Here is a 21727-nt window from a genome sequence, read left to right as displayed (position 1 = left end):
GAAGCCCTTCAGCCTGAAGAGCGAGGTTAAATACTTTAGGGAAATAGACAGACCCCAATCGTTAGGCCAATGACAATGTGGAACTCTCCAACCTGGGTGTAAAAGCTTGCCAAGTTACAGCTTAACTTTTTCTTCCTGTCTCACCCTTCCAGGCAATGTTCCCGTCGACTCTGCAGAAACCGAGGATCCAACGCCAGAAAGGCTGAGTGGCCCCCGACTCATCCAGCGGGCCCTGCTCCGGGGCTCTGCATTGCTTGCGCTGCTCGGCCTGGGCCGAGAGTTGCCGACCCCCTCTCTGGAGGGGGTGGTGGAGGGGCCAGCCTATAGGAAGCTGTCTCCCCGAAGAGATCCCACCCCTGCCCTGCAAGTGGAGCCCTGCAAGGAGGACCCTGCCACGGATCTCCTGATTGATCTGGCCTCAGGAGGCAACAGGACCGCCTTGCCACCCCTCTGGACACAGGAGTCGCCCAGAGTCCCATGCCTCGGGGAAGGCCGGGGCGCGAAAACCCAAAAATGGGGTGAGTGGTTGCAGGGCTGCTGAGGTGACCTGGCAGGGAGCAGGGGCAGTAATTGCCCCCTTTCTGCCTTGGCACAGCGCCTTCTCCCTGAAGCTAACCATGCTGGCTGTCTTCGCACAACAGGGGAGACCAAACCAGCATAAGCATGTTATGCGAATCAACTGAAAAAGAAAGCTGGGCTGAGACTTCAACTCCCAGAATTCCTCAGCCAGCATACTTTTAAGATAGGTAGACTTCAACTCCCAGAATTCCCCAGCCAGCATGCTTTAAGATGGGTGGACTTCAACTCCCAGAATTCCCCAGCCAGCATACTTTTAAGATGGGTGGATTTCAACTCCCAGAATTCCCCAGCCAGCATACTTTTAAGATAGGTAGACTTCAACTCCCAGAATTCCCCAGCCAGCATGCTTTTAAGATGAGTGGACTTCAACTCCCAGAATTCCCCAGCCAGCATGCTTTAAGATAGGTAAACTTCAACTCCCAGAATTCCCCAGCCAGCATACTTTTAAGATAGGTAGACTTCAACTCCCAGAATTCCCCAGCCAGCATGCTTTAAGATGGGTGGACTTCAACTCCCAGAATTCCCCAGCCAGCATACTTTTAAGATAGGTAGACTTCAACTCCCAGAATTCCCCAGCCAGCATGCTTTAAGATGGGTGGACTTCAACTCCCAGAATTCCCCAGCCAGCATGCTTTAAGATAGGTAGACTTCAACTCCCAGAATTCCCCAGCCAGCATACTTTTAAGATAGGTAGACTTCAACTCCCAGAATTCCCCAGCCAGCATGCTTTAAGATAGGTAGACTTCAACTCCCAGAATTCTCCAGCCAGCATGCTTTAAGATGGGTTGACTTCAACTCCCAGAATTCCCCAGCCAGCATGCTTTAAGATGGGTTGACTTCAACTCCCAGAGTTCCCCAGCCAGCATGCTTTAAGATGGGTTGACTTCACCTCCCAGAATTCCCCAGCCAGCATGCTTTAAGATGGGTGGACTTCAACTCCCAGAATTGCCTAGCCAGGTCTGGCTAGGGAATTCTGGGAGTTGAAGTCCACCCGTCTTATAGTTGCCGAGGTTGCGAAACTCAGGTCTAAACCATCTCTAGTTTCGATGCAGCAGCTTGAGAATGCCTTCCTGGTTCAACTGCCGCTTTTGGTGACCTGTGCCTCCCCTCTCTTTCCGCAGATGGTGCCTTCCCGTCTCCCTCCTCCCCCCGCAGCCCCCGATCCCCTCACCCCACCCTCATTTCCCGCCCCCGACCCTCCCCCATCCGCAGCCGGATCGACCCCTGGAGCTTCGTGTCGTCCGGACCCCGGGCCTCGCCAGGGGTCACCCCAGTCCAGTCCCCCCGGCTGGGGCCACGTCAGCTCAGACCCCCCGGTCCCGAAAGCACCAATCCCTTCGGGGCACCCGGTCTGGATCCGTTCGCCTGGGGGGACTTTTCGGCACCCACCACTGACCCTTTTCTCGAGGCGTCCACGCCAGCGGCCCCAGAGACTTGCTGGACCGCCAGACCCCTCCCAGCTCCGCAAGAGGATTTGCCAGCCCCGTTGTGGTGGGCGGGGGCCTCCTGCCCCCCGGGAAGCGCAGCCCCAAAATGACCAGGGTTGCGCTTTCCGAGCACGGCCTGCCACGCTGCACGGTGATGGGACCGACAGCCCTTTGCGTGGCCAGAGACCGGGGGACCACAGACTGCTGTAAAACAGGGGAAGGAGATAAGAACTTGGATCCTCAGCTGTGAAAGTGGACACAAAGTGGGGTTCCCCTCCTCCCCGCCTCCGTCCCCACTGTCCAATGGACACTAAGCGGTCAGAGCCTGCGGTGGCTCGCCTTGTTCCCTGTTAATGTCGCCATCCTGGTCACTCCTTAGCAGGCAGCTATCTTGGTTCCCCCCTCTGCTCCCAGTGGTTCCTCCCCATTTCACGGGGGGGGAGGGGGAGACACCAGGATCACGTCCACCCCACGTTCCTGGTGAGCTTTCTGTTCCCCCCAAATTCCAGCTGATCGAGGCCTTCCCTGTCTGCCCAGAAGGGCAGCTGATCTTTTTGCACACAAGTCAAGCCAAGGACAGAAGGGGATGGGGAAGAAATTAGGGTGGGGTCCTTTGCGCCCCCCCAGCCCTCGTCTTTGGAGGCCACGTGAAAAGCAGAGGAAATTCTCGCGGGACCGAGGCAGCCCCAAGCACTTTGTGCAATTCTACTGTGTCTTCTTTCCCCTACTTGAAGTTCACACGTGCACCAGGCTCCCTCGTGCTGTTACCTCCTTCCCCACACGTGCGCACACTCCCACAAGCAGGGGGGAGCCGCCTGTGTTAGGCCCATCCCAGCACCGGAGGGGCCGAGCCTGTGAAACGAGACCAAATAAACCTTTGGATATTGCCCTTCCTACTCGAGTGTCTGTTTTGGAATCGGGATTGGGCACAAGGCGGGGGGGGGCCAGGAAGGGATTGCGCATTTTTGCGCATGGAGGTTTCCCAGCTGGCGTCTGCAAGAGTTTGAAAGCCACGTTGCACTTATTTCACCCTCCACTTGCGTTTGCAGACATGAGGGGCTTGCTCCCCATCTGCAGATGATAACCTCTGAAAATACAGATTTAGGAAACTTTCAGCATTTCTGACCCACTCCAGTTAAATTCACACATGCCAGCGGGTCAGTTGAAAAGCTAGCAGCCACAGCTATGCCACATGCAAAGCTTGGTTAGTTTAAACTTGGATTAGGACTTTTGGGGGTTCAGGACACTGTGAAAACCTTTGTGTTACTTAATCGTTCAAATGGATAAAAATGGATAAATGGGTTGTGTGAATGTGGCCCATTTGGGTTAATTACGGCTCGGTCCCTGGGGTGAGTAGGAATTTAGCAGGAAGTGAAACACGGGGAGTGAGGACAGCGTTTTGCGTTTATTAGAGTCCTCTCAAGCAATAGCTACAGTCGTTATGGGATGATGGGAATTATCCAGTACATCTGAAAAGGGCCAGATAAAGGCAGGCTGTGCTAGCATGAAGTCGCATCACAGATGAAGGCTGGGAGAAGAGACTTAAGTGTGGGTTCTGTATCACCTAAGCCATGATTTCTTTAACAAGGCTGATTGATAAGCCACTATTGGGTTCATTTACCATGCAAACCTGCAAACCATGGACGGCAGGAGAGGATCCACACAACACCTTCAAGGTTTTTCTTGTAATTGGGGGAAAAAATTGAAACCACCCAAAACCTTTAAAAAAAGCTCTCATGAGATTTTTTTACCATACTTAAAAAAGTTTTAAAACTTTTTTTTATAAACCACAATTGCCTTGGACCAGGGTTTCTCAACCAGGGTACCATGGCACCCTCGGGTTCCGCGAGAGGTCATAGGGGTTCCCTGGGAGATCATGATTTATTTATTTAAAAAATTGTTCCAAATTTGGGCAACTTCGCATTAGAGAGGTAAGTTTCGTTCTTTATTTCCAGTTTAAGAACACTGCTAATGCATCTATGCAGGCATAGCCATGAAACAAATATGATGATTTTGCAACTGCTGGCCCAGACTTGAGCCTGACTGTGCAGGGGTTCCCCGAGGCCTGAAAAACATTTCAAGGGTTCCTCCGAGGTCAAAAGGTTGAGAAAGGCTGCCTTTGACCGTTCAACCTTACGGCTTATTTCAGTTCTATAAACCTGGTCATAGATGTGGAATTTGCTGAACAGACCAGCCTAAAATATAATTAAGTTGCTTCTGATACGGAGCCAGCCACAATCTGGTTTATTCCTGGCTTCTGCAACAGTTCAGATTAGATGCTGAAGTAGCGCCTTTTACTGTATCATGCAGGAGCAACATCTGTATTACTGTAGTTGACAACTTATTAAAGCTGCCTGCCTGTTGTGCACCCGGGGGACCGATGCAGCTGCTTTAAGGAGGTTTTTTTAATTGTTTGTTTATATTTATTAAGAATTTTTCCATATGCAGATAATTCTTGCTTAACCACAATTGGGACCGGAGTTTTGGTTGCTAAGCGAAGTGGTCATTAAGCAAATCTGATCTGATTTTATGACCATTTTTGTGACGGTCATTAAGTGAATCACTGTGGCTGTTAAGGAAACCACGTGGTCATTAAGCAAATCATGCGGTCCACCATTGATTTTGCTTGCCGGAAGCTGGCTGGGAAAGTTGAAAATGGTGATCACATGACCACGCAACACTCTGACAATCATAAATGAGAACTGGTTGTCAAGTACCCAAATCATGATCACATGACCACGGGGATGCTGCAATGGTCATAAGTGTGAGGACCGGTCATAAGTCATTTTTTTCCAGCACCATCGTAAGTCTGAACCATCACTAAACGAATGGTTGTTAAGTGAGACTACCTCTAGATGTATGTGTCCTGAGAACATTGTTAGTATTATGATTACTCTTTTGCATTGCCTCTCGCTCTCCCCACAACAACCCTATGAGGTAGGCAGGGTGGAAAAGGTGCTCATAGGAGAAGTTGGGGGTTGCTCAACCTGGCACCCCCTTTCCACACAAGGGACTTGGGGTTCAAGATCTGCAGGGGGAAGCAATGGCAGGGTTGAAGTCTCCAAGGAGTCAGGCAGGGACAGGAAACAGAGACTTCCCCGTCCCAAAAGTTAACCACTGAACTGTACTGTCTCTCCTTTATAACCTGATTTTGTAGCCCATATCAGTGAAACCACCCAGAGTGGATTTGGGGACAGAGAGAGACCTTCCAGAACAAGGGAGGGGGGAATACCTAGCAGAGCTTCTTAACACATTTGCACGTAAATGAAGTAAATGAACTGAGGAGCCTTATGATGAAGGTGAAAGAAGAAAGTGCAAAAGCTGGCTTGCAGCTAAACCTCAAAAAAACCAAGATTATGGCAACCAGCTTGATTGATAACTGGCAAATAGAGGGAGAAAATGCAGAGGCAGTGAAAGACTTTGTATTTCTAGGTGCGAAGATTACTGCAGATGCTGACTGCAGTCAGGAAATCAGAAGACGCTTAATCCTTGGGAGAAGAGCAACGACAAATCTCGATGAAATAGTGAAGAGCAGAGACATCACACTGACAATAAAGGTCTGCATAGTTAAGGCAATGGTGTTCCCCGTAGTAACATATGGCTGCAAGAGCTGGACCATAAGGAAGGCTGAGAGAAGGAGGATCGATGCTTTTGAACTGTGGTGTTGGAGGAAAATCCTGAGAGTGCCTCGGACTGCAAGAAGATCAAACCGGTCTATCCTCCAGGAAATCAAGCCAGACTGCTCACTTGAGGGAACGATATTAAAGGCAAAACTGAAATACTTTGGCCACCTAATGAGAAGACAGGACACCCTGGAGAAGATGCTGATGCTGGGGAGAGTGGAGGGCAAAAGGAAGAGGGGCCAACCAAGGGCAAGGTGGATGGATGATATTCTGGAGGTGACGGACTCATCCCTGGGGGAGCTGGGGGTGCTGACGACCGACAGGACGCTCTGGCGTGGGCTGGTCCATGAAGTCATGAAGAGTTGGAAGCGACTAAACGAATAAACAATAACAACACACGTAAATGAAGCAATTAATTCATCTACAAGAAGAGGTCCCTATAAAACGATTCTGATCCTGGGTCTTAAATTACTGGTTTTACTGCTGCAGTAAGCTGAGTGGTATGCCAGCATCAAGCCCACCTCTGCCACCAGCTTGTGAGGTAAATTCTATTTCAATAAATGTTACAGGAATGCTATCGCTGGCCTACCTCAGAGGGCTGTTGTAGAACCTAACAGTAGGGTGACATTCGCTTCAAGGGTGACATTTGCAAAGCACTAACAGCAGGTGGCAGCATTTAGCTGACCTTGGCTGATTGGAAAAAAGGAAGCGACGGGGGCTCTTTAATACGTCGGATGGAAGGCCACTCAGAAATCACTCCGCTAAGACAGGAATGATAGGGACACATCCACGCAGTCAGCAATCGAACTGAAGTCACAGAAAGGAGGCTTACGTTGGGTTTAGCCCCTTCTGCACCGACCGCCACAGCAACTGTCCGGAATTTCAGGCAGGACCATTTCTCAGCCCTTCCTTGACCCCGCCCCCCCCTTTTAAGTATGTGGGAATCAGGATCCTGGGCGTGGTGGGTTTTTCTTTGTTCATTGCCTGGTTAAATGTCCAGCCTGCCTCGGCGCTCGAGAGGAAGGAACTGCTCTTCATTGCCTCCCCCCAACAACCCCGCGAGGTAGGTCGCGCCGCGGGAAAAGCGTCCCCCGCCCTCCTCCCGCCTGCCAGGCTCTCCTTGCCCGGACAGGCGGCTCCCTCCGCGGCTGGCAACCCGACGCGCCGAGCAGAGCCTCCAGAGGCGGGAGAAGTCTGCTCGGAGAGGCGGGGGCGGCGCGGGGAGGGCAGGGCAGGGCAGGGCAGGGGCGGCCCCGCCCCGTCCGCGGAGGCCCGGGCGGGGATCCGCGCACCTGCCGCCACCTGGCACCGGGCACCTGGCGGCAGCGGGCGCCCGGCGGCCGGGATGGGGCTGGCGGGCGTGCCGCGGCCGGGGCGCCTGGGGCTACTGCTGGGCGCCTACGCGCTCTTCCTGCTGTTGGGCGCCGCCGTGTTCGCCGCCCTGGAGGGGCCCCCCGAGCGCGCCCTGCGGGCCGCCCTGCGCGGCGCCCGCGACGCGCTGCTGGCCGAGCACCGGCCCTGCCTGTCGGAGCAGCAGCTGGCCGGGCTGCTGGCGCGCGTGCTGAGCGCGGGCGGCTACGGCGCGCTGGCCCTGGCCAACGGCTCCGGCGACGCGCGCTGGGACTTCGCCTCGGCGCTCTTCTTCGCCGCCAGCGCGCTCAGCACCACCGGTAGGGGCGCCGCCGGCTCCGGGGTGCCGGGACGGCTGGGGGCTGCTCGGCTGGGTCTGCCCAGGGGGGGGGGGGCTGCCAGAGCCGCGTGGCCACCGTGGGTTCGAGCTCGGTTAGATTTAATGGGGAGCCTTTTTCCTAGGGTAGCCTGTCGTGGGAAGCCAGCCTCTGGGTTACCGTGAGGTCTGGTAGATTATGCCAGCCTTTCTCGACCTCAGCGACTTTAAGACGGGTGGGCTTCAGCTCCCAGAATTCCCCAGCCAGCATGCTTTGAGATGGGTGGGCTTCAGCTCCCAGAATACCCAGCCAGCCACAGGTTTGCTTCAAGTACCAGGCAGAGCGCCCTTGTGGAAGGGTTCTGGTTCACTCTTTGGTATAAACTCAGAAAATTGGGTTAATTTGGCAACCTGTGTTTAGTTCACACAAGTTTCCCAGGGTGGTTTCAGACAACACAGCATCCCAAGCTTGGTTAGTTTAAACCCTGTTTAGGGTTTTTTTGTGTGCAACTAACTGCAGGGTACAAACCTACCCTGTTTGGTTAGGGTTCAAGGTGAGGTGTAAATCTACATTTCAAAAATCTAGTTTAATGTGTTGTGTGAATCAAAAGCTTCTGAGGCTGGGTACCCAGCACACCCATAATTTTCCTGATTAGGGTTGACGGGAAGCAAAGTCTGACACAACAGGAGGAGGCAGGTTGAGAAGAAGAGGATTTGGTCAAAGAATTAATTTACTTTTAGAGCTTGCTGAATTAATGATGCTTAAGTCTCTAGTCCCCATGATATAAACCATTCAAATCCGCATAGCCTCATTTGAATCACACTGTTCTTATAAAGATAAACTTGGGTGTTGGAAAAAAATAAGAATCTAATTCTGTTTTTCTCCCAAGTATATCTTTCTGACCTGTTTTGCACATTTTCAGGGTTCTGGGCCCAGAATTCTAGAAACAAGGCAGAAGGACCATTATCAAATGGGGTATTTTCAGCTGCTGCCCTTTTTTTTCTCTATTTCCATGCAAAACAATAAGGCAATTCTGGCCGGGCCTTCCTTGGCAGTACAACTGACTGTGTTGTAAAATGTGCAAACATTAAAAAAAAAAACAAATTAAGATGCCAATACCAATGACCATGACGTATCTTGATCACACACACGCCAGGTGCTCTCCTAACTTTAGATATGCTACTAGCTTGGTGAGTCAGAATAAATATTCCACCCTGATCACCTCTTGGTCCGGAAAATGCAAATACAGCTGTGTTGGCACTGGGGCGGGGGTCAAAAGCATAGGAGATTTTTGCATTAAGCAGTTTAGCTTGCAGCGTGCATAATCAGCGTTCTGTCCATTGCAGCCTCCATCAAAACTGAGAAACACCAGGTGCAAAATGAAGAAAATGGGATCTCCTTGCCTGGAATTAGTTCCCCTAAGAGTGGCCAATGGCAGATGCCATGCTTGTCCTCAGACGTGGCACTTGGCATTGGAATGCCAGCTATGGCCCAGCCTGAGATAGTCTCTCCTGTTTCAGCCCAACCAAGTGAATCTGGAAACAATTCTTATTTTCAGCTGAAGGGCGGAGCCTGTAAATAAGTCACTGTGCCCCGAATGCGCATTATATCCCTTTATTATCTTGAGAGCAGCAGAGTAAATTGCTGGCGTTGGGCCACGCCAAAGAACAACAAACTGGATTAAGCCTCTAAAAACACTTTCTCTGTTGTGATTTTCCGGTTGGGAAATCAGTAAGTTTAATACTTTCCTTTGGAGCTCCTACACCCATAACAGAAAAGACTTTTGTGGAGAGAGAGAGATTTCTATATTTCCAGTATTTCACTCGTAATATATCTTCCCAGGCATGAAGTTGGTGCAGATTATTAATAATCCCTGAAAACCAGAAAATCTAGTTGTGTCCACAGTTAAGAATGGTAGTTATCTGTGTAAAACTTTTTTTCCCCTCTCCCTCATACACACACGTGGATAAATGTGTATACACACATCCATGCCTATAGAACTCACACTAACCATGGCTTGTTTAGCTGCACTGTTGGCCATGTATGCAGAAAACAGTAGGACGTGTTCCCATAATAATCTGAAGTTGGTTGGCTTTATTTTGTGGCTTAGCCTACTGTGGGAACTTCTTATGGTTTGAAACTATAGTTTATGGTTAAATGTGCTGTGTGAACACATTTCTTTTGACCATGAAAGGTCTTAACCCTTTAGGCTACCTCCTGGAGTTGTGGGTGTCCTTCACCGGAGGTTTTCAAGCAAAGATTAGACAGCCATTTGTCTGGGATAGGCTAAGGATTCTTGCCCTAGGCAGGGGGGTGGACTAGAAGACCTTTCAGGTCCCTTCCAACTTTATGAGTCTGTGATATGTTTAGCAAAATTGGAGAGTGATGGTCCAGAGCACCACACATTTCCTGGTCTTGATCTACTTTGTTTCAGAGAGGGAGGTGGGCAGAAATAATAATAATAATAATAATAATAATAATAATAATAATAATAATAATAATAATAATTTATTAAATGTATATGCCACCCACACCCAGCAACTCTGGATGGTTATTGAACTTAGGCCCTTCTGGGTCTCAAAAACACACCACCATCCTGTCCCATATTTCATAAATTTGTAATCTTTCACAATTTCCTATTTTTTTCCCTACCCGCCTAGAGAGGCTGGAGCTGAAATGCACGCGCCAGGCTGGTGACTGTCAGAACCTGTTCCCCTTTTGAAACACGTTCAGTTCCATAGTGATTGAAGTTGTTTTTCCCAGGGCAGGTGTGCAAAAGATATAGAGGGGTCATCACATCAAATTACTTTTCGGGAATTAAAACGTGTGCGTGTGATGCCAAATCTAGCCAGAGAGTGTTTATGATGACCACAACTTTAAAAAAAAAAAAAAGTAAAAAAACTCAATCAAAATCAAACAATTAAGCTGCCATGCCCAAAGAGAAATCCTACTAAATCATGAACATTTAAAAAGCCTGACCCATCTTTGAAAGGCGAGTAGAATGGAGATCAGATGCAGCTCCTGAAGAGGTGTGCATCCCATAATTGAGCATCAGGGCAAAAGATGGCATGCCTTTAATACTGATTTCAGATCAATTCCATTTGCCTCCCGTCATTTATAGAAGTGGCTTCTGAAGCCACGTAGAAACAATGACAGTGGTTGGTAAGCTACGGGGGTCCAAAAGATTTGGTGGCATCAAGATTTTAGTTAACGATAAATGATGATCATCATCGAAGCAAGGATTTGTTTGTAAGCCACCAGGAGCCTGGAAGGTTTGGCAGCACAAAGGTAATCCATCCCACCCACAACGTTTAACCATGGTTTGTTTGCTTAACCATGTGGTATCAACCACAACTTCTGGTTTTGCAGAACACCCTAAGTCACAATGGAGCAAACCACGATCATAAAGTGAGAGGGGAGGACCAGGGTTGGGTCTGTGCTCAGCCTCTGAGCTCACAAAGGGATTTTAGGCCAGCCCCTCTCAGCCCCACTAAGGTTGTGGCAGGGGGGATAAAATGAGGGGGGAGCCTGTTCCATCTTGGTCTCAAGTTGGCAGAGAAAAAAATGGGGTGCAAGGCAAAGTTTCAATAAATGCAAGTTCTCCAGGGTTGTTCCTCTTGATCACAGGTTACGGACACGTGGTCCCTCTCTCGGACGGGGGCAAACTCTTCTGCATCTTCTATTGCCTTCTGGGCATCCCAGCAACGTTGTTGTTTGCCACCTGCTTACTCCATTGCCTGTTGCCCCTCCTAAGCTACCGGCCAGTGCAGTACCTTCACACCCGCTGGGGCTTCCCGCGGGCACACGTGGCGTTAGGGCACTCGGTGGTGCTGGGCTTGGCCACCCTGACGCTCTTCATCCTCATCCCTGCCATCTGCTTCTGGGCCCTGGAGGACAACTGGACCTTCCTGGAGTCGATATACTTCTGCTTCATCTCGCTCAGCACCATCGGCCTGGGGGACTTCGTACCCCAGGGCAGCTCGCATCCATCGGTCCATGAGCTTTATGAGCTGAGCCTCACCTGTAAGTCAGCAGAAAGGAAACGGGAGGGACGGGGTCCGGCATGCGGGAATCGGTGTCGTTGGTGGAAGGATCGGCATCCCAAGTAAAGGCGGTCCCTTGATTGACTCTCGGGAGCTATTCTCTCCCGTTGGCTGTTTGCTCATCCGGCTGGAGGGTTGAACAGAATCGCAGGAAAGAGGGGAATGGAGATACTTGCTCCTGGCTAAAGGGGCCCCAAAATCTGGAGCCAGTCTGCAGAATACAGCCCCCCCCCCAGTTTATTTGGGACAACTGCTAGGGCCCCAATACTCCCACAGGCTACACCACCGTGCCCGCTTGGGCCTGCTTTAAAAAAAAAAGTGTGAGATTGGTTCTCGAGAGCAACAAGCAAAGATATTTCAGTTTGGGGATTTTAAAAAAGGCCAGGAGGGCAAAACCGATCTCGGTTGGATTATTGGAAAGCTAACATGCTGTCTGTGTGTGCTGGGCTTCCAACACCCATCATCCCCAGCCAGCATGACCAGAATCTTGCAGCCTGAGGATTTGGAGAGTAAAATTCAGAAGTTGGCCTTGCGACTTCACACGGCTGCCTAGGCTAAACTAGGCGGGGGCTGCATTGAGCCAGGCTTTAGGTAAAACGGGAACATGCAGCAAATTTTGCTAGGCTAAATTTAGGGTTAAATTTTGGGGTGAATTCAGGCATGGAGAGGGAAAGGATTTGTTAGTTTGCTTGTTAGGGAAGAGCATATTTGTTTAACTGGGTTAAACCTAGTTTAAACTCCATTTTCCACATGTTTGTCTCAGACTTATCAAAATACAATAGTCACTAGAGATTTAGGGGTGCAAAAATGGGTTGGGGCACAATTGCTCCGATCTCTATTTGTAGTTTGTGTATGTGTGTGCACGTGTGTTTGTTTTGCATGCATATACGTACATTGCACTTGATTGGATTACAGAATTAATCTTCTGGAGTTGTGCAAAGTCCACCGAACTTTAAATCAACCCAGTGGGCCAAGTTTGCACAAATGTAGCTGGGAGATCTGTCAGTGACATAGTTATGCTTCCTGTGTGACCTTTTAGATTGCAAGAGGAGACAAAGGGGAGGGAGGGTCCTTCAATTGTTCTTCCTCCCCCCCAATCTTAGCCACAACACCTAGCCAACATTGGCTGACCTTTGAAAGCCAAATAGGATTGGATTTGGTTAATCTCTTAGGAGACTACAGAGCAATCCCACGGCTGTAGACAAGACTGGGAAATTGAAGATATGTTTTGAGTCAGACTTGGTTCGTATCTGGATGGGAGACCACCAGGAAATGTCAGGATTGTAAGCTTGACTGCCAAGTTGAAAAAAATTCCCAGAAGGAAGCCAAGTCAAACTACTTCCATGCTGTTGCCCAGAAAACGGCATGGAGATGTCTACAAAGTCACCTTGAGTCACTTTACCATTTTTGCCCTTTCTAGGTTACCTGCTGATAGGTTTGCTAGCCATGGTCGTGACACTGGAAACAGCCTACCAGCTCCGAGAAGTCCGTGCTGCTGTCCATTTCTTTGCCCCGTCCTGCAGCTCGCCGCCGGAGGAGGATCATCTGGGAATCGTGACCAGGGATCAGCTTGCCTTGACCACCAATCTCGGACTCTGCTCCCCTGAGAGTTTAACTGAAAGGGGTGCCCCTTCGTGTGACTCTCCCACCACACCCTAACTGCACCCACAAATCCCCTCCAGTATTCTCCCTCTTAGAGCGGAGGTCTAGTAGACAAATGGAGATCTTTTGGGGCAAGGAGGGATGAATTTTGCACAATTCAACAGAGTTAGGCTTGGACTTGGTGCTCAGTTCCCAACCTTACAAACTCTTGACAAGATGAGAATAAAAAGGTCCGGTCTTTGAACAGAAGTGACACAGCAGACAGAGTAACCCTTTGCTTATTTTAAGGAAGATTTTATATTCCGGGACCACAGCCAGTGAACGGTACAGATCATGGTGCTCGTTTTATTATTTTCATTGCAACTGTATTTGTGATTTTTTCCCCCCCGTAACAAAATACTGCTGTTTCATGCACGACATACCATTGATTCTCCTGGCTTTTAAAACAGTGAAAAGGACACTTTGATGTGGCTGTTCTGTTGCTTCAGTGGGAATGAAAACCTGCCTTGCCAAAACTTTGATCGGGCAGCGATTAGCAGCTTCCAGAGCGGAAACAGCTTCTAAATCAGTGGTAGCGATTTCCCAGGATGTGGACTTCAACTCCCAGAATTCTCATCAATGGCTGTGCTGGCTGTGGAATTCTGGGAGTTGAAGTCCACACATCTGGACCTTGCCAAGGTTGGGAAATGCTGTTCTAAATGAAGCTCATGGTTGTCTCCCACCAAGAACGGGCCAGACAGATTTTTCACAGGATCAGTTCTTGCAGGAAAACTCACCCTGCTCTTAACTAGATTTCCCAGAATTGGGCTAACCTTTCACTTCCCTCCTGTAAGGAACATTATTCATCAATATTCCATTGCTGACATCTTCACCAGCCATTTGATAGCAGAAAATGCAGCCCATACAATTAAGACTGAACTCATTCTGTCTGGCTCTGCCTCTGGCCCTTTGCATCACTCACCAGGTGGTTCTACTTTCAAAGCATTTATTCCAAAGTCCAGTATGGGTTTAGTGCAAATACTCAGCAGGGATGAAGCCCAAATTCAGGAGAAGGTGGGCATAAAGCTTGCCCATCACCCCGTTTGGCACTTAAGAGCATGAAAGGCACTCTGCGGCTTTGGTACCATCAAGCGTGGATTGTTTAAAAAAAAAAATCCAAAATAAAAGACAGTGCCTTGCAAAGCTTCATCAAAACGGAGGAGGAACAAACCCCGAACCGCCCGGCATGCACACACATACACACACACGCAATCCAATAAATAGTTTCTAAAACAGGTTTTTGCAAACCGCTCCCCGAGATAAACGGGGAGCCCTGTCCTATAAATTTCCCATGGAAAGTTTGTCTTTCAGCAGGGCATGAGGGGGGGAAGGGAAGTGCATCTTAACTTGTGCCCCCTCAAAAGTGGGGGAAAGTCCACTTAGCAGTCCTCCTTTGCACGGACAGACGAGTGAGCAGGCCGGGCAACATTGGGGCCCAAGGTAGGTGGTGGTCCAGGAAACAGATGGGGCCTTGCAACACTGCAGGGGGTGGAGAAAAAGGCTAAGCCCTTCTCAGCTGACACGGCATTTTTCCCGACGACTCAGCTTGTGGCGTCTTTGTTGTAACCCTCGTTCCAATCTGGCGTCTTCTTCCAAAGCTCTAAATTTCGGGGTGTGGCAGGGAGGCAGGGGAAAGAGCAGAAGGAAAGGCGGGGGAACAGAGCCCAGGAGAGCTTCGTTAGGCTTGTCCGTGATTGCAGCTACAAAGCTTTTCCCACCAAGCCTTAGCGAGGAAAATCAGCAGGCTAATCCTCGGGGTCTTAATGACTTTTTTTTCTTTTAAATTCCAAACTGTGTTGGGGCACTTCTGAATAAACTAAGCTCTTGGTTTAATGATAGCTTTTTCCAAGTCAGAAAATATTGGCCATATTCTTTTCTCTCATGCTTGTTCCCCCTTCTGGGTCTGCACACAGCTGGATGGATTCATTTTTGCCACACTTGTGAATTTTCTGCCTGCCTCCAGGACCAATAACTCCTATTCACCCCAATTCCCAAATCATTTGCTTTTCTACTGAATATAAAAGGAAGGACGTGCAAGACGATGAGGATCTTAACCAAGTTTTCCTCTTTCCTCCGTTGTGGGGGGAATGAAGTGAAAACTTGCCTCCTACTTTCTCTTGCGGGAAAGATAGAATCTGATTTATTAAATATCAAGGTTCCAGGCCTCATTGTTGAAACATTTTCTCTACCCCACTTACATCTCTGCTGTTTTCTGGCCAAAATAATTCCTACAGTTTTGATTTATCTTTGTCTCTACAGCTAAGAGATGGTCCCCATGAATTTTTGCCTGCAATTGCTGGGCAATGATAAATCAGATCCATGCTCTGCTTACTGAGCTGATGGGAATCAATTCGGTTCACCAGAGAGAAAACCCCACCATGTGCCATTGTGTTCTCCCCCCCGCCCCACAAAAGGCATAAACAGATTTTTCTTTTTTTTTTTCAGATGGAACAATCCTGAAATTCAAAGTCTTGCTAAAATGGAAGTGCCTCTCCTTCTGGCTCAGATTAAGAAAAGCGGGGCTATATTTAGAGGGGGAAAACTACAGGTAGTCGTCGCTTAACAACCATTTGTTTAGTGACCGGCCTGAGTTAGGACAGCACTGAAAAAACCACCTTATGGCCGTTCCTTGCACTTATGACCGTTGCAGTGTCCACTACAGTCACGTGGTCGCAATTTGGGCACTTAGCAACCATTGTGCATTTACAGTGGTTGTGGTGTCCCGCAGTCACATGATCACCATATTCGACCTTCCCAGCTGGCTTCTGATAAGCAAAATCAATAGGGAACTGCATGATTTGCTTAACGACACCACATCAATGGTCATAAAATCAGGTCTGGATTTCCTTAACAACCGCATTGCTTAGTAACCTAAATTCTGGTCCCAATTATGGTTGTTAAGCAAGGACTATCTGTACTCTGCACATGCACAGAGGCATTAATGCCTTCTCCACTATACTGTAGCTAAGGGTCTGCAATAGGAAGATATTCCTATTTTGGGGGGTGGGGGGGTGTTTGGCCTACCCAAGCACCCCACCCGTTGGATTTCATTCTATTTTAATTTCAAGGTAATTAAAGTCAGACTAAATGCCAGATTCCACAGGTCCTTCAAAAAAAAAATACTCCCCTTTAACACATGAAAATTACAGTTTGGACACAAATGGAAGATGATTTTTGGGAGCCCCATGAAAGAGGATTTGGGGAGGGGGTGTACATAGGAACACCCCACACACACTTTGTTTGCGCCCTGGTGGCTGGAATATTCGGGCTGTCAGGAAAGAGAAAGAAAGAAAGAAAGAAAGAAAGAAAGAGAGAGAGAGAGAGAGAGAAGCCAACTCACATCCGCTCTTTGATATCCAGATCTCTGACTAATTCATCCCGCTGATTCACCAGTGAAACCAGTTCTTCCAGCAGCAGCTGCTCCCGTTGCTGCTGGGCTTCTGTTTTGAGCCAGTCTGCAGAGCCGAGAAAACAAGCGGAAAGACTCAACGCATTCGATCGGGGCGTTCCCCGAAAAGATTTGCCAGCTGCCTTGCCGGATCGAGCCGTGGAGAAAAGCGGGTTTTCAAAAAGCCGCGGAGTGGCTTTTGCAGGCAGGTTCTTTTAAAAAGCAAGAGACAGGCTGAAGGAACAGCCGGGGAAGGGGGACAAGCAACGCCTCGTGTTAACACGGTCGAAAAGCCGAGCCTCGCATCGAAGTGGGGGGCTTTAAAAAAACGCCATGGAATGAGGAAAAGGGAACACAACTGTGGGAATTTGCCAACTTCGGTCTGAGATTACCTTGCCCTCAACTGGGTTATAATCTGTGATTATAACTACCAAGGTATACAGATTTTATGCAGTTTCAGGGCCACCACCAAAAAGGCCCCGTCGTAGATCACTATCCTCGTGAGCTGGTAAATGGAGAGCAGGGTCAGCAGCTAGCGGACAGGACCCGTGCTTTCACCCAACCCTCCACCTCCTTGATCCGAAGGGCTCCAGGCACTCTGGAGACACCGAGGGAGGCCCTGCATCCAAGCTTCCTGGATGTTTGCTCCAGTTATAGTCACAATGAGCCCCAGATCCCCCCGTCCTCTCTCCTCCCCCCAATCCTGCTGAGGTTCCAGCCCTCACCTTCAATAGCCATCATGGCGCGAAGCTCACGACTCAGGAGCTCAAACCGTCGTTCCAGGTCTTGCTCTTCTATCCTGGAAGAAAAGAACAAGCATCTATGTTCAGACGCCAATCTCAGGAGTGGGGGATGCATCCAGGGGTGGGAAAAACAGGGGTCCAATTTAAAGCTCAACCCCCAGAAACAGGGGAAGGAAACAGAGTTGCAATGCCTTCAGTTTTAATCTTAGCGGCAAGCAGGTACAGGTGGTTGTGGACTTATGAACACAATTGGGACCGGAAATTCCGTCGCTAAGCAAGGTGCTTGTTAAGTGAGTCACGCCCGATGTTATGACCTTATTTGCTATGGTCGTTAAGTGAATCACGTGGTTGTTAAGCAGATCTGGCTTCCCCCACTGACTATGCTTCTCAGAAGCCAGCTGGGAAGGTCACAAATAGAATCACGTGACCCTGGGATGCTGCAGCCATCGTAAATACATGCCAGTTGCCAAGCACCTGAAATTTGATCACACAACTGCAGGGACACTGCGATGGTCGTAAGTGCAAGGACTGGCCACAAGTCACTTTTTTCTGTGCCGTCATAACTTCGGCCACTAAATAAATGGTCATAAATCGAGGACTGCCTGTAAGTGTAATCGGATCGTGATTGTTATTTCTCCTACTCACAACAGCTGTAGCTGGTCCTGCCGCCGGATCAGGGCGTTCTTCTTATTAACCAGCGTGAACCATTCTTGGATCAGTTCCTCCTCCTTCAGCTTGTCTGTGCCTAAAGGGAAGGTGAGGAAGGACGGATGGGTGTCCTTCGGCCTCCAGGGCCCGACCCCGTCTGCCTACCCTCAACATCTGGGGAACTTTCCAGGGCTTGTGAATTTCTCAGCATCTAAATTCAACCTTGACCTAAATTCAACCTTATGGGACGCGGTGGCGCTGCGGGTTAAACCGCTGAGCTGTCGATCGGAAGGTCGGCGGTTCGAAACCGCGCGGCGGGGTGAGCTCCCGTTGTTAATCCCAGCTCCTGCACACCAAGCAGTTCGAAAACATGCAAATGTGAGTAGATTAATTGGTACCGCTTCGGCGGGAAGGTAACGGCGTTCCGTGAGTCATGCTGGCCACATGACCCGGAAGTGTCCTATGGACAACGCCGGCTCCAAGGCTTAGAAACGGAGATGAGCAGCGCCCCCTAGAGTCGGACTCGACTGGACTTTACGTCAAGGGAAACCTTTACCTTTTTAAATTCAACCTTGACAATGGAAGGGCTCGCCATCCCTTTTTCACATGGGTGAAAACCCTGTGCATTTTTCACATTCCTGGAAGTGTGTGTGGAGGTGTTGATATACGTAAAGTGGGCGAAGCACCCGCTCTAAGTGTGGGTGCTACTGTTTTAACTACCTAAAACGTAAATGAGCTTACAACGGCATATGGGTTTTATCTTTGACACTGGTGTCCTTGTTAAACAACGTCAGCTTCAGCATCCACCTTCAGCATTAGGTAGGGAAAGATGATATATGTAAAAAACCAAAAGAAAACTGAAATTTGGCAGTGTGGTAACAGGCAAGTGAGGGATTGCAGTGGTTTTATCCAACCTAAAACAATCCAGAGGGGTTAAAACGACAATTCCCAGAATTCCAAGCCATCCTGGGAATTCTGGGAAGTGCAATCTAGAGAGGGCTAGGTTGAGGAAGGCTTTTAATACAGATTAAAGTTTCTTCAAGTCGAGCTCGAAGACTTGTGACTTCATCGACACATTTCCTGTGACAACAGCAAAGAAGTTTGCCACTGCCTTCTGGGATATTTTTCCAACCTTCTAATCTCATCGCAGTCGTGGGATCACCTGCTGGTCTCCCATCCAAGCCACATCTAACCCTCAGCTGTTTGTGGAATGGCATGAAGATGTCAGAAGTAAATAAATTCCTGCTTAGCTTTCTCAGATCAGCCAAGGCTTGCTGGGGGCTGCCTCCTAGCTACCCTTAAACCTAGAATCATAAAGTAACGGCCTATCCTGGACTGATTCAATTTCCCAAATATCTTCAGAAAAATTAAAATACTTTAAAGTGGTCGCCCAATGGCTAATCTCTGTGCAGTCCCACAACCAGACAGTAGATGGCAGCAGAATCACAGAAGTCCAAACTCACTTCTGAAATCAGTTCTTCATTTTGGACACCATCAAACAGACCTGCTCTCGGGGGTCACCCACACAGGTCGGTTTTCTTTGCCCTCCCCTGCCCTTTTTTCTGGAAAGCTATTGGCAACCCCAGCTGATCCTGAAAAGCTAAGTGGGCTGGATTGCTGTCCTTTGGAAATTAAGAGTTCCAGCCAGGAACCAAGGAATTATTCAAGCAATGTCATACCATATAACGTCGGCCATGCAATATAAAAGATGGTATGATGTAAATATTTTGTTCTTATAAAAGTTTGTTCAATCTGTTTTTTATAGTGCCTAATGCACTAATGAGGTTGACTTTGAAAGAATCCCTCTCCTATCATCATCATCAATCATCATCAATCAGCAGCAGCAGCCAGGAACTGAGCTGGGAATTTTCTGCCCACCAGGAATCCATGCATCCAGCTTCTACCTGTTTCCATCAGACTCCGCAGGTCCTTCTCTACCACAGCTGCCCGCCCATCAATTTGCTTTTGTTCGGACTCCAAAGCCCGCAGTTCGGCAATCACGTACTGGCTGGTATCTTGAAATTTCTACAGAAAAACAAAACAAAACACAGAAGGTATTGAAAACTGTTATTTTGGGTTTGGGGGGATGCTGAGGAGGGGGAGGTGGCAGGGGAGGACCTAAACAAGCTACAACCCTCCCTGAAACCTAAATACCTGGTTTGGAAAATAAGATTTTACAGGCAGTCCTCGCTTAACAACATTTGTTTAGCGATGGTTCGGACTTAGGACGGTGCTGGGAAAACTGACTTGCGACCAGTCCTCCCACTTAGGACTGTCACAGCGTCCCTAGTGGTCATGTGATCATGATTTGAGCGCTTGGCAACCAGTTCACATTTATGACTATCGCGTCCCATGGTCACGTGATCGCCATTTTCTACCTTCCCGGCTGGCTTCTGGCAAGCAGAATCAATGGGAAACTGCATGATTCGCTTAATGGCCACGTGGTTCGCTTAATGCCTGCAGTGATTCCCTCAATGCCCGCCGGAAAAAGGTCATAAAATCTTACGACCTTTTTCAAAGCTTAATGATCGCTCTGCTTAGCAACTGAAATTCCGGTCTCAACTGTGGTCGTTAAGCAAGGATTACCTGTATAGAAGTCATGGGGTGCCCTTTGCAGGGGACTCATGAGAGCTAGAAGCTTGTTCAGTTTTAAATGTGAGTTTCTCCAGATCCTGAATGGGTTCCAAAGCTGCAATTTAGGCAAGCTCTTGGAAGACCATTTAGTCCACCCCAGATTTATTTTATTTGTCAAATTTTAGCACTGCCCATCTCCCCCCAAAGGAGATGGATGCAAATATTCAAGGAAACACTGGCAGTCTTGCACAGCTGCACTGACTTACAGCTTGTTTCTGAGCGATTTCTTATCCACAAAAGCCCCTAAAAGCCTCACAGACAGGATGTCTCAAAGGTGGCCTCTTCCCATACAAGGTATTGTGTGAATCCAGAAAGCTGCCTTAATTCCGTAACCAAGTTAACTACGGCCTATGAGCTTTTGCGTCCTTGGGAGACTGTACTGTGCTGACTTTCACAACAAGTCTTCCAAAATCTTTCCTTTGAATACGGGGTGGGTGGTCTATCTTTGAGTGTGGCTCCTGATTTTAAAAATGAAGATTCTAGTCCTCAGGATACTGAATAAAATACTTTTTAAAAAGACACAGAAAAACATCGACCATTTGCACTGCCCGCAGAATTCTCTTTTTGCCTGAGCTGGGGAAACCAAGGATCAGATCTGGAACAACTTCTCCCGGGCTGAGGTCATGCAGAGTTTTTGCAATTCAGTTGTGCGCTGAATAATTTCCTGTCCCATTAAACAGACAGTTCTGGTCACCTCAGCTCGGCACAGAAGCAAACGCTCTTTCTGAACTTAGCCCCATGATCACAACAAAGAGAATCCCATTCCTCTTTCCCCTTGAGCCCGGGAATCACAAACGGGAAGGAAATCGAACAGCGTTGCTCAACTTCCACATGATTTCACAGAAGTCATGAGATGCCCTTCACCAGGAGCATGTGTTCTCAGACCTCATAAGAGCTAGAAACTTCACGGGCTTGAAAAGCCGAGTTTCTCAAGAAACTGAAGGGGTTGTGAGTTTCCAAGCTGCAATTTTCACAAACGCTGTTGCAAGAACCCTGGCCTGGAAGAAGTTTTCATCTGGGTTAGTTCTTCTGGGTTTGGGCATGCGATGTAAACCCAGAAAGAAGATTTGAATTTGTGAGACTGCAGCCTGGGCACGGGGTTGGACTAAATGATCTCTAAGTGCATTGCGATTCTTACATTCCATTTTCTGTTCCCTTAAAGCGAGCCAATCTGAAACTATCTAGCCATCCTGGAGCTTCTGGGATGCTCATATTTTATTTGGAGATTACTCTCCGTGATTTGCCCCTCCATCAGATAACTGCCTCTGAATCTGGAGGTTCATCATCCAGCTCTCTGCCTTATAACACTGCAGTTAAAGCAGGCTTGGTTACCT

The 21727-nt window shown here is 48.7% G+C and overlaps 3 protein-coding genes across 4 annotated transcripts in view; 2 read left to right on the top strand and 1 right to left on the bottom strand.

The window, feature by feature from the left end:
* MAP3K11 (mitogen-activated protein kinase kinase kinase 11) overlaps positions 1-2895 on the top strand; it is a 30241-nt gene extending 27346 nt beyond the window's left edge. Inside the window, exons 9-10 of the mRNA XM_063316872.1 lie at positions 153-518; positions 1701-2895. Coding sequence (XP_063172942.1) covers positions 153-518; positions 1701-2116 — 782 coding nt within the window. The 3' untranslated portion in view covers positions 2117-2895. The remainder of the gene's footprint in view (positions 1-152; positions 519-1700) is intronic.
* Positions 2896-6974: 4079 nt separating this feature from the next.
* Positions 6975-13115, top strand: KCNK7 (potassium two pore domain channel subfamily K member 7). Its single transcript, XM_063316873.1, has 3 exons — positions 6975-7299; positions 10924-11319; positions 12760-13115. Exons 1-3 carry the CDS (start codon positions 6975-6977, stop codon positions 12996-12998), a joined length of 960 nt encoding a protein of 319 aa, XP_063172943.1. The 3' UTR covers positions 12999-13115.
* Positions 13116-13326: 211 nt separating this feature from the next.
* Positions 13327-21727, bottom strand: part of EHBP1L1 (EH domain binding protein 1 like 1) — a 42939-nt gene continuing 34538 nt past the window's right edge. For both annotated transcript variants that reach the window (XM_063316870.1, XM_063316871.1), the window contains 5 exons: positions 19664-19784; positions 17757-17856; positions 17094-17167; positions 16321-16435; positions 13327-14580 (listed from right to left, as the gene is read on the bottom strand). In XM_063316870.1, the coding sequence (XP_063172940.1) occupies positions 14493-14580; positions 16321-16435; positions 17094-17167; positions 17757-17856; positions 19664-19784 (498 nt within the window). In that variant the 3' untranslated portion in view covers positions 13327-14492. The remainder of the gene's footprint in view (positions 14581-16320; positions 16436-17093; positions 17168-17756; positions 17857-19663; positions 19785-21727) is intronic.

This window comes from Candoia aspera, chromosome 17 (assembly GCF_035149785.1).
Source record: "Candoia aspera isolate rCanAsp1 chromosome 17, rCanAsp1.hap2, whole genome shotgun sequence".
NCBI classification, from domain to species: Eukaryota; Metazoa; Chordata; class Lepidosauria; order Squamata; family Boidae; genus Candoia; species Candoia aspera.
The sequence above is the reverse complement of the archived record's forward strand: the minus strand, read 5'-3'. Positions and strand labels throughout refer to the sequence as shown.

Coding starts and splice junctions, on each gene's coding strand:
- KCNK7 (XM_063316873.1), top strand. CDS start 6,975: ATGGGGCTGGCGGGCGTGCCGCGGCCGGGGCGCCTGGGGCTACTGCTG. Junction 7,300..10,923: donor CAGCGCGCTCAGCACCACCG/GTAGGGGCGCCG, acceptor TCTTGATCACAG/GTTACGGACACGTGGTCCCT. Junction 11,320..12,759: donor TTATGAGCTGAGCCTCACCT/GTAAGTCAGCAG, acceptor TGCCCTTTCTAG/GTTACCTGCTGATAGGTTTG.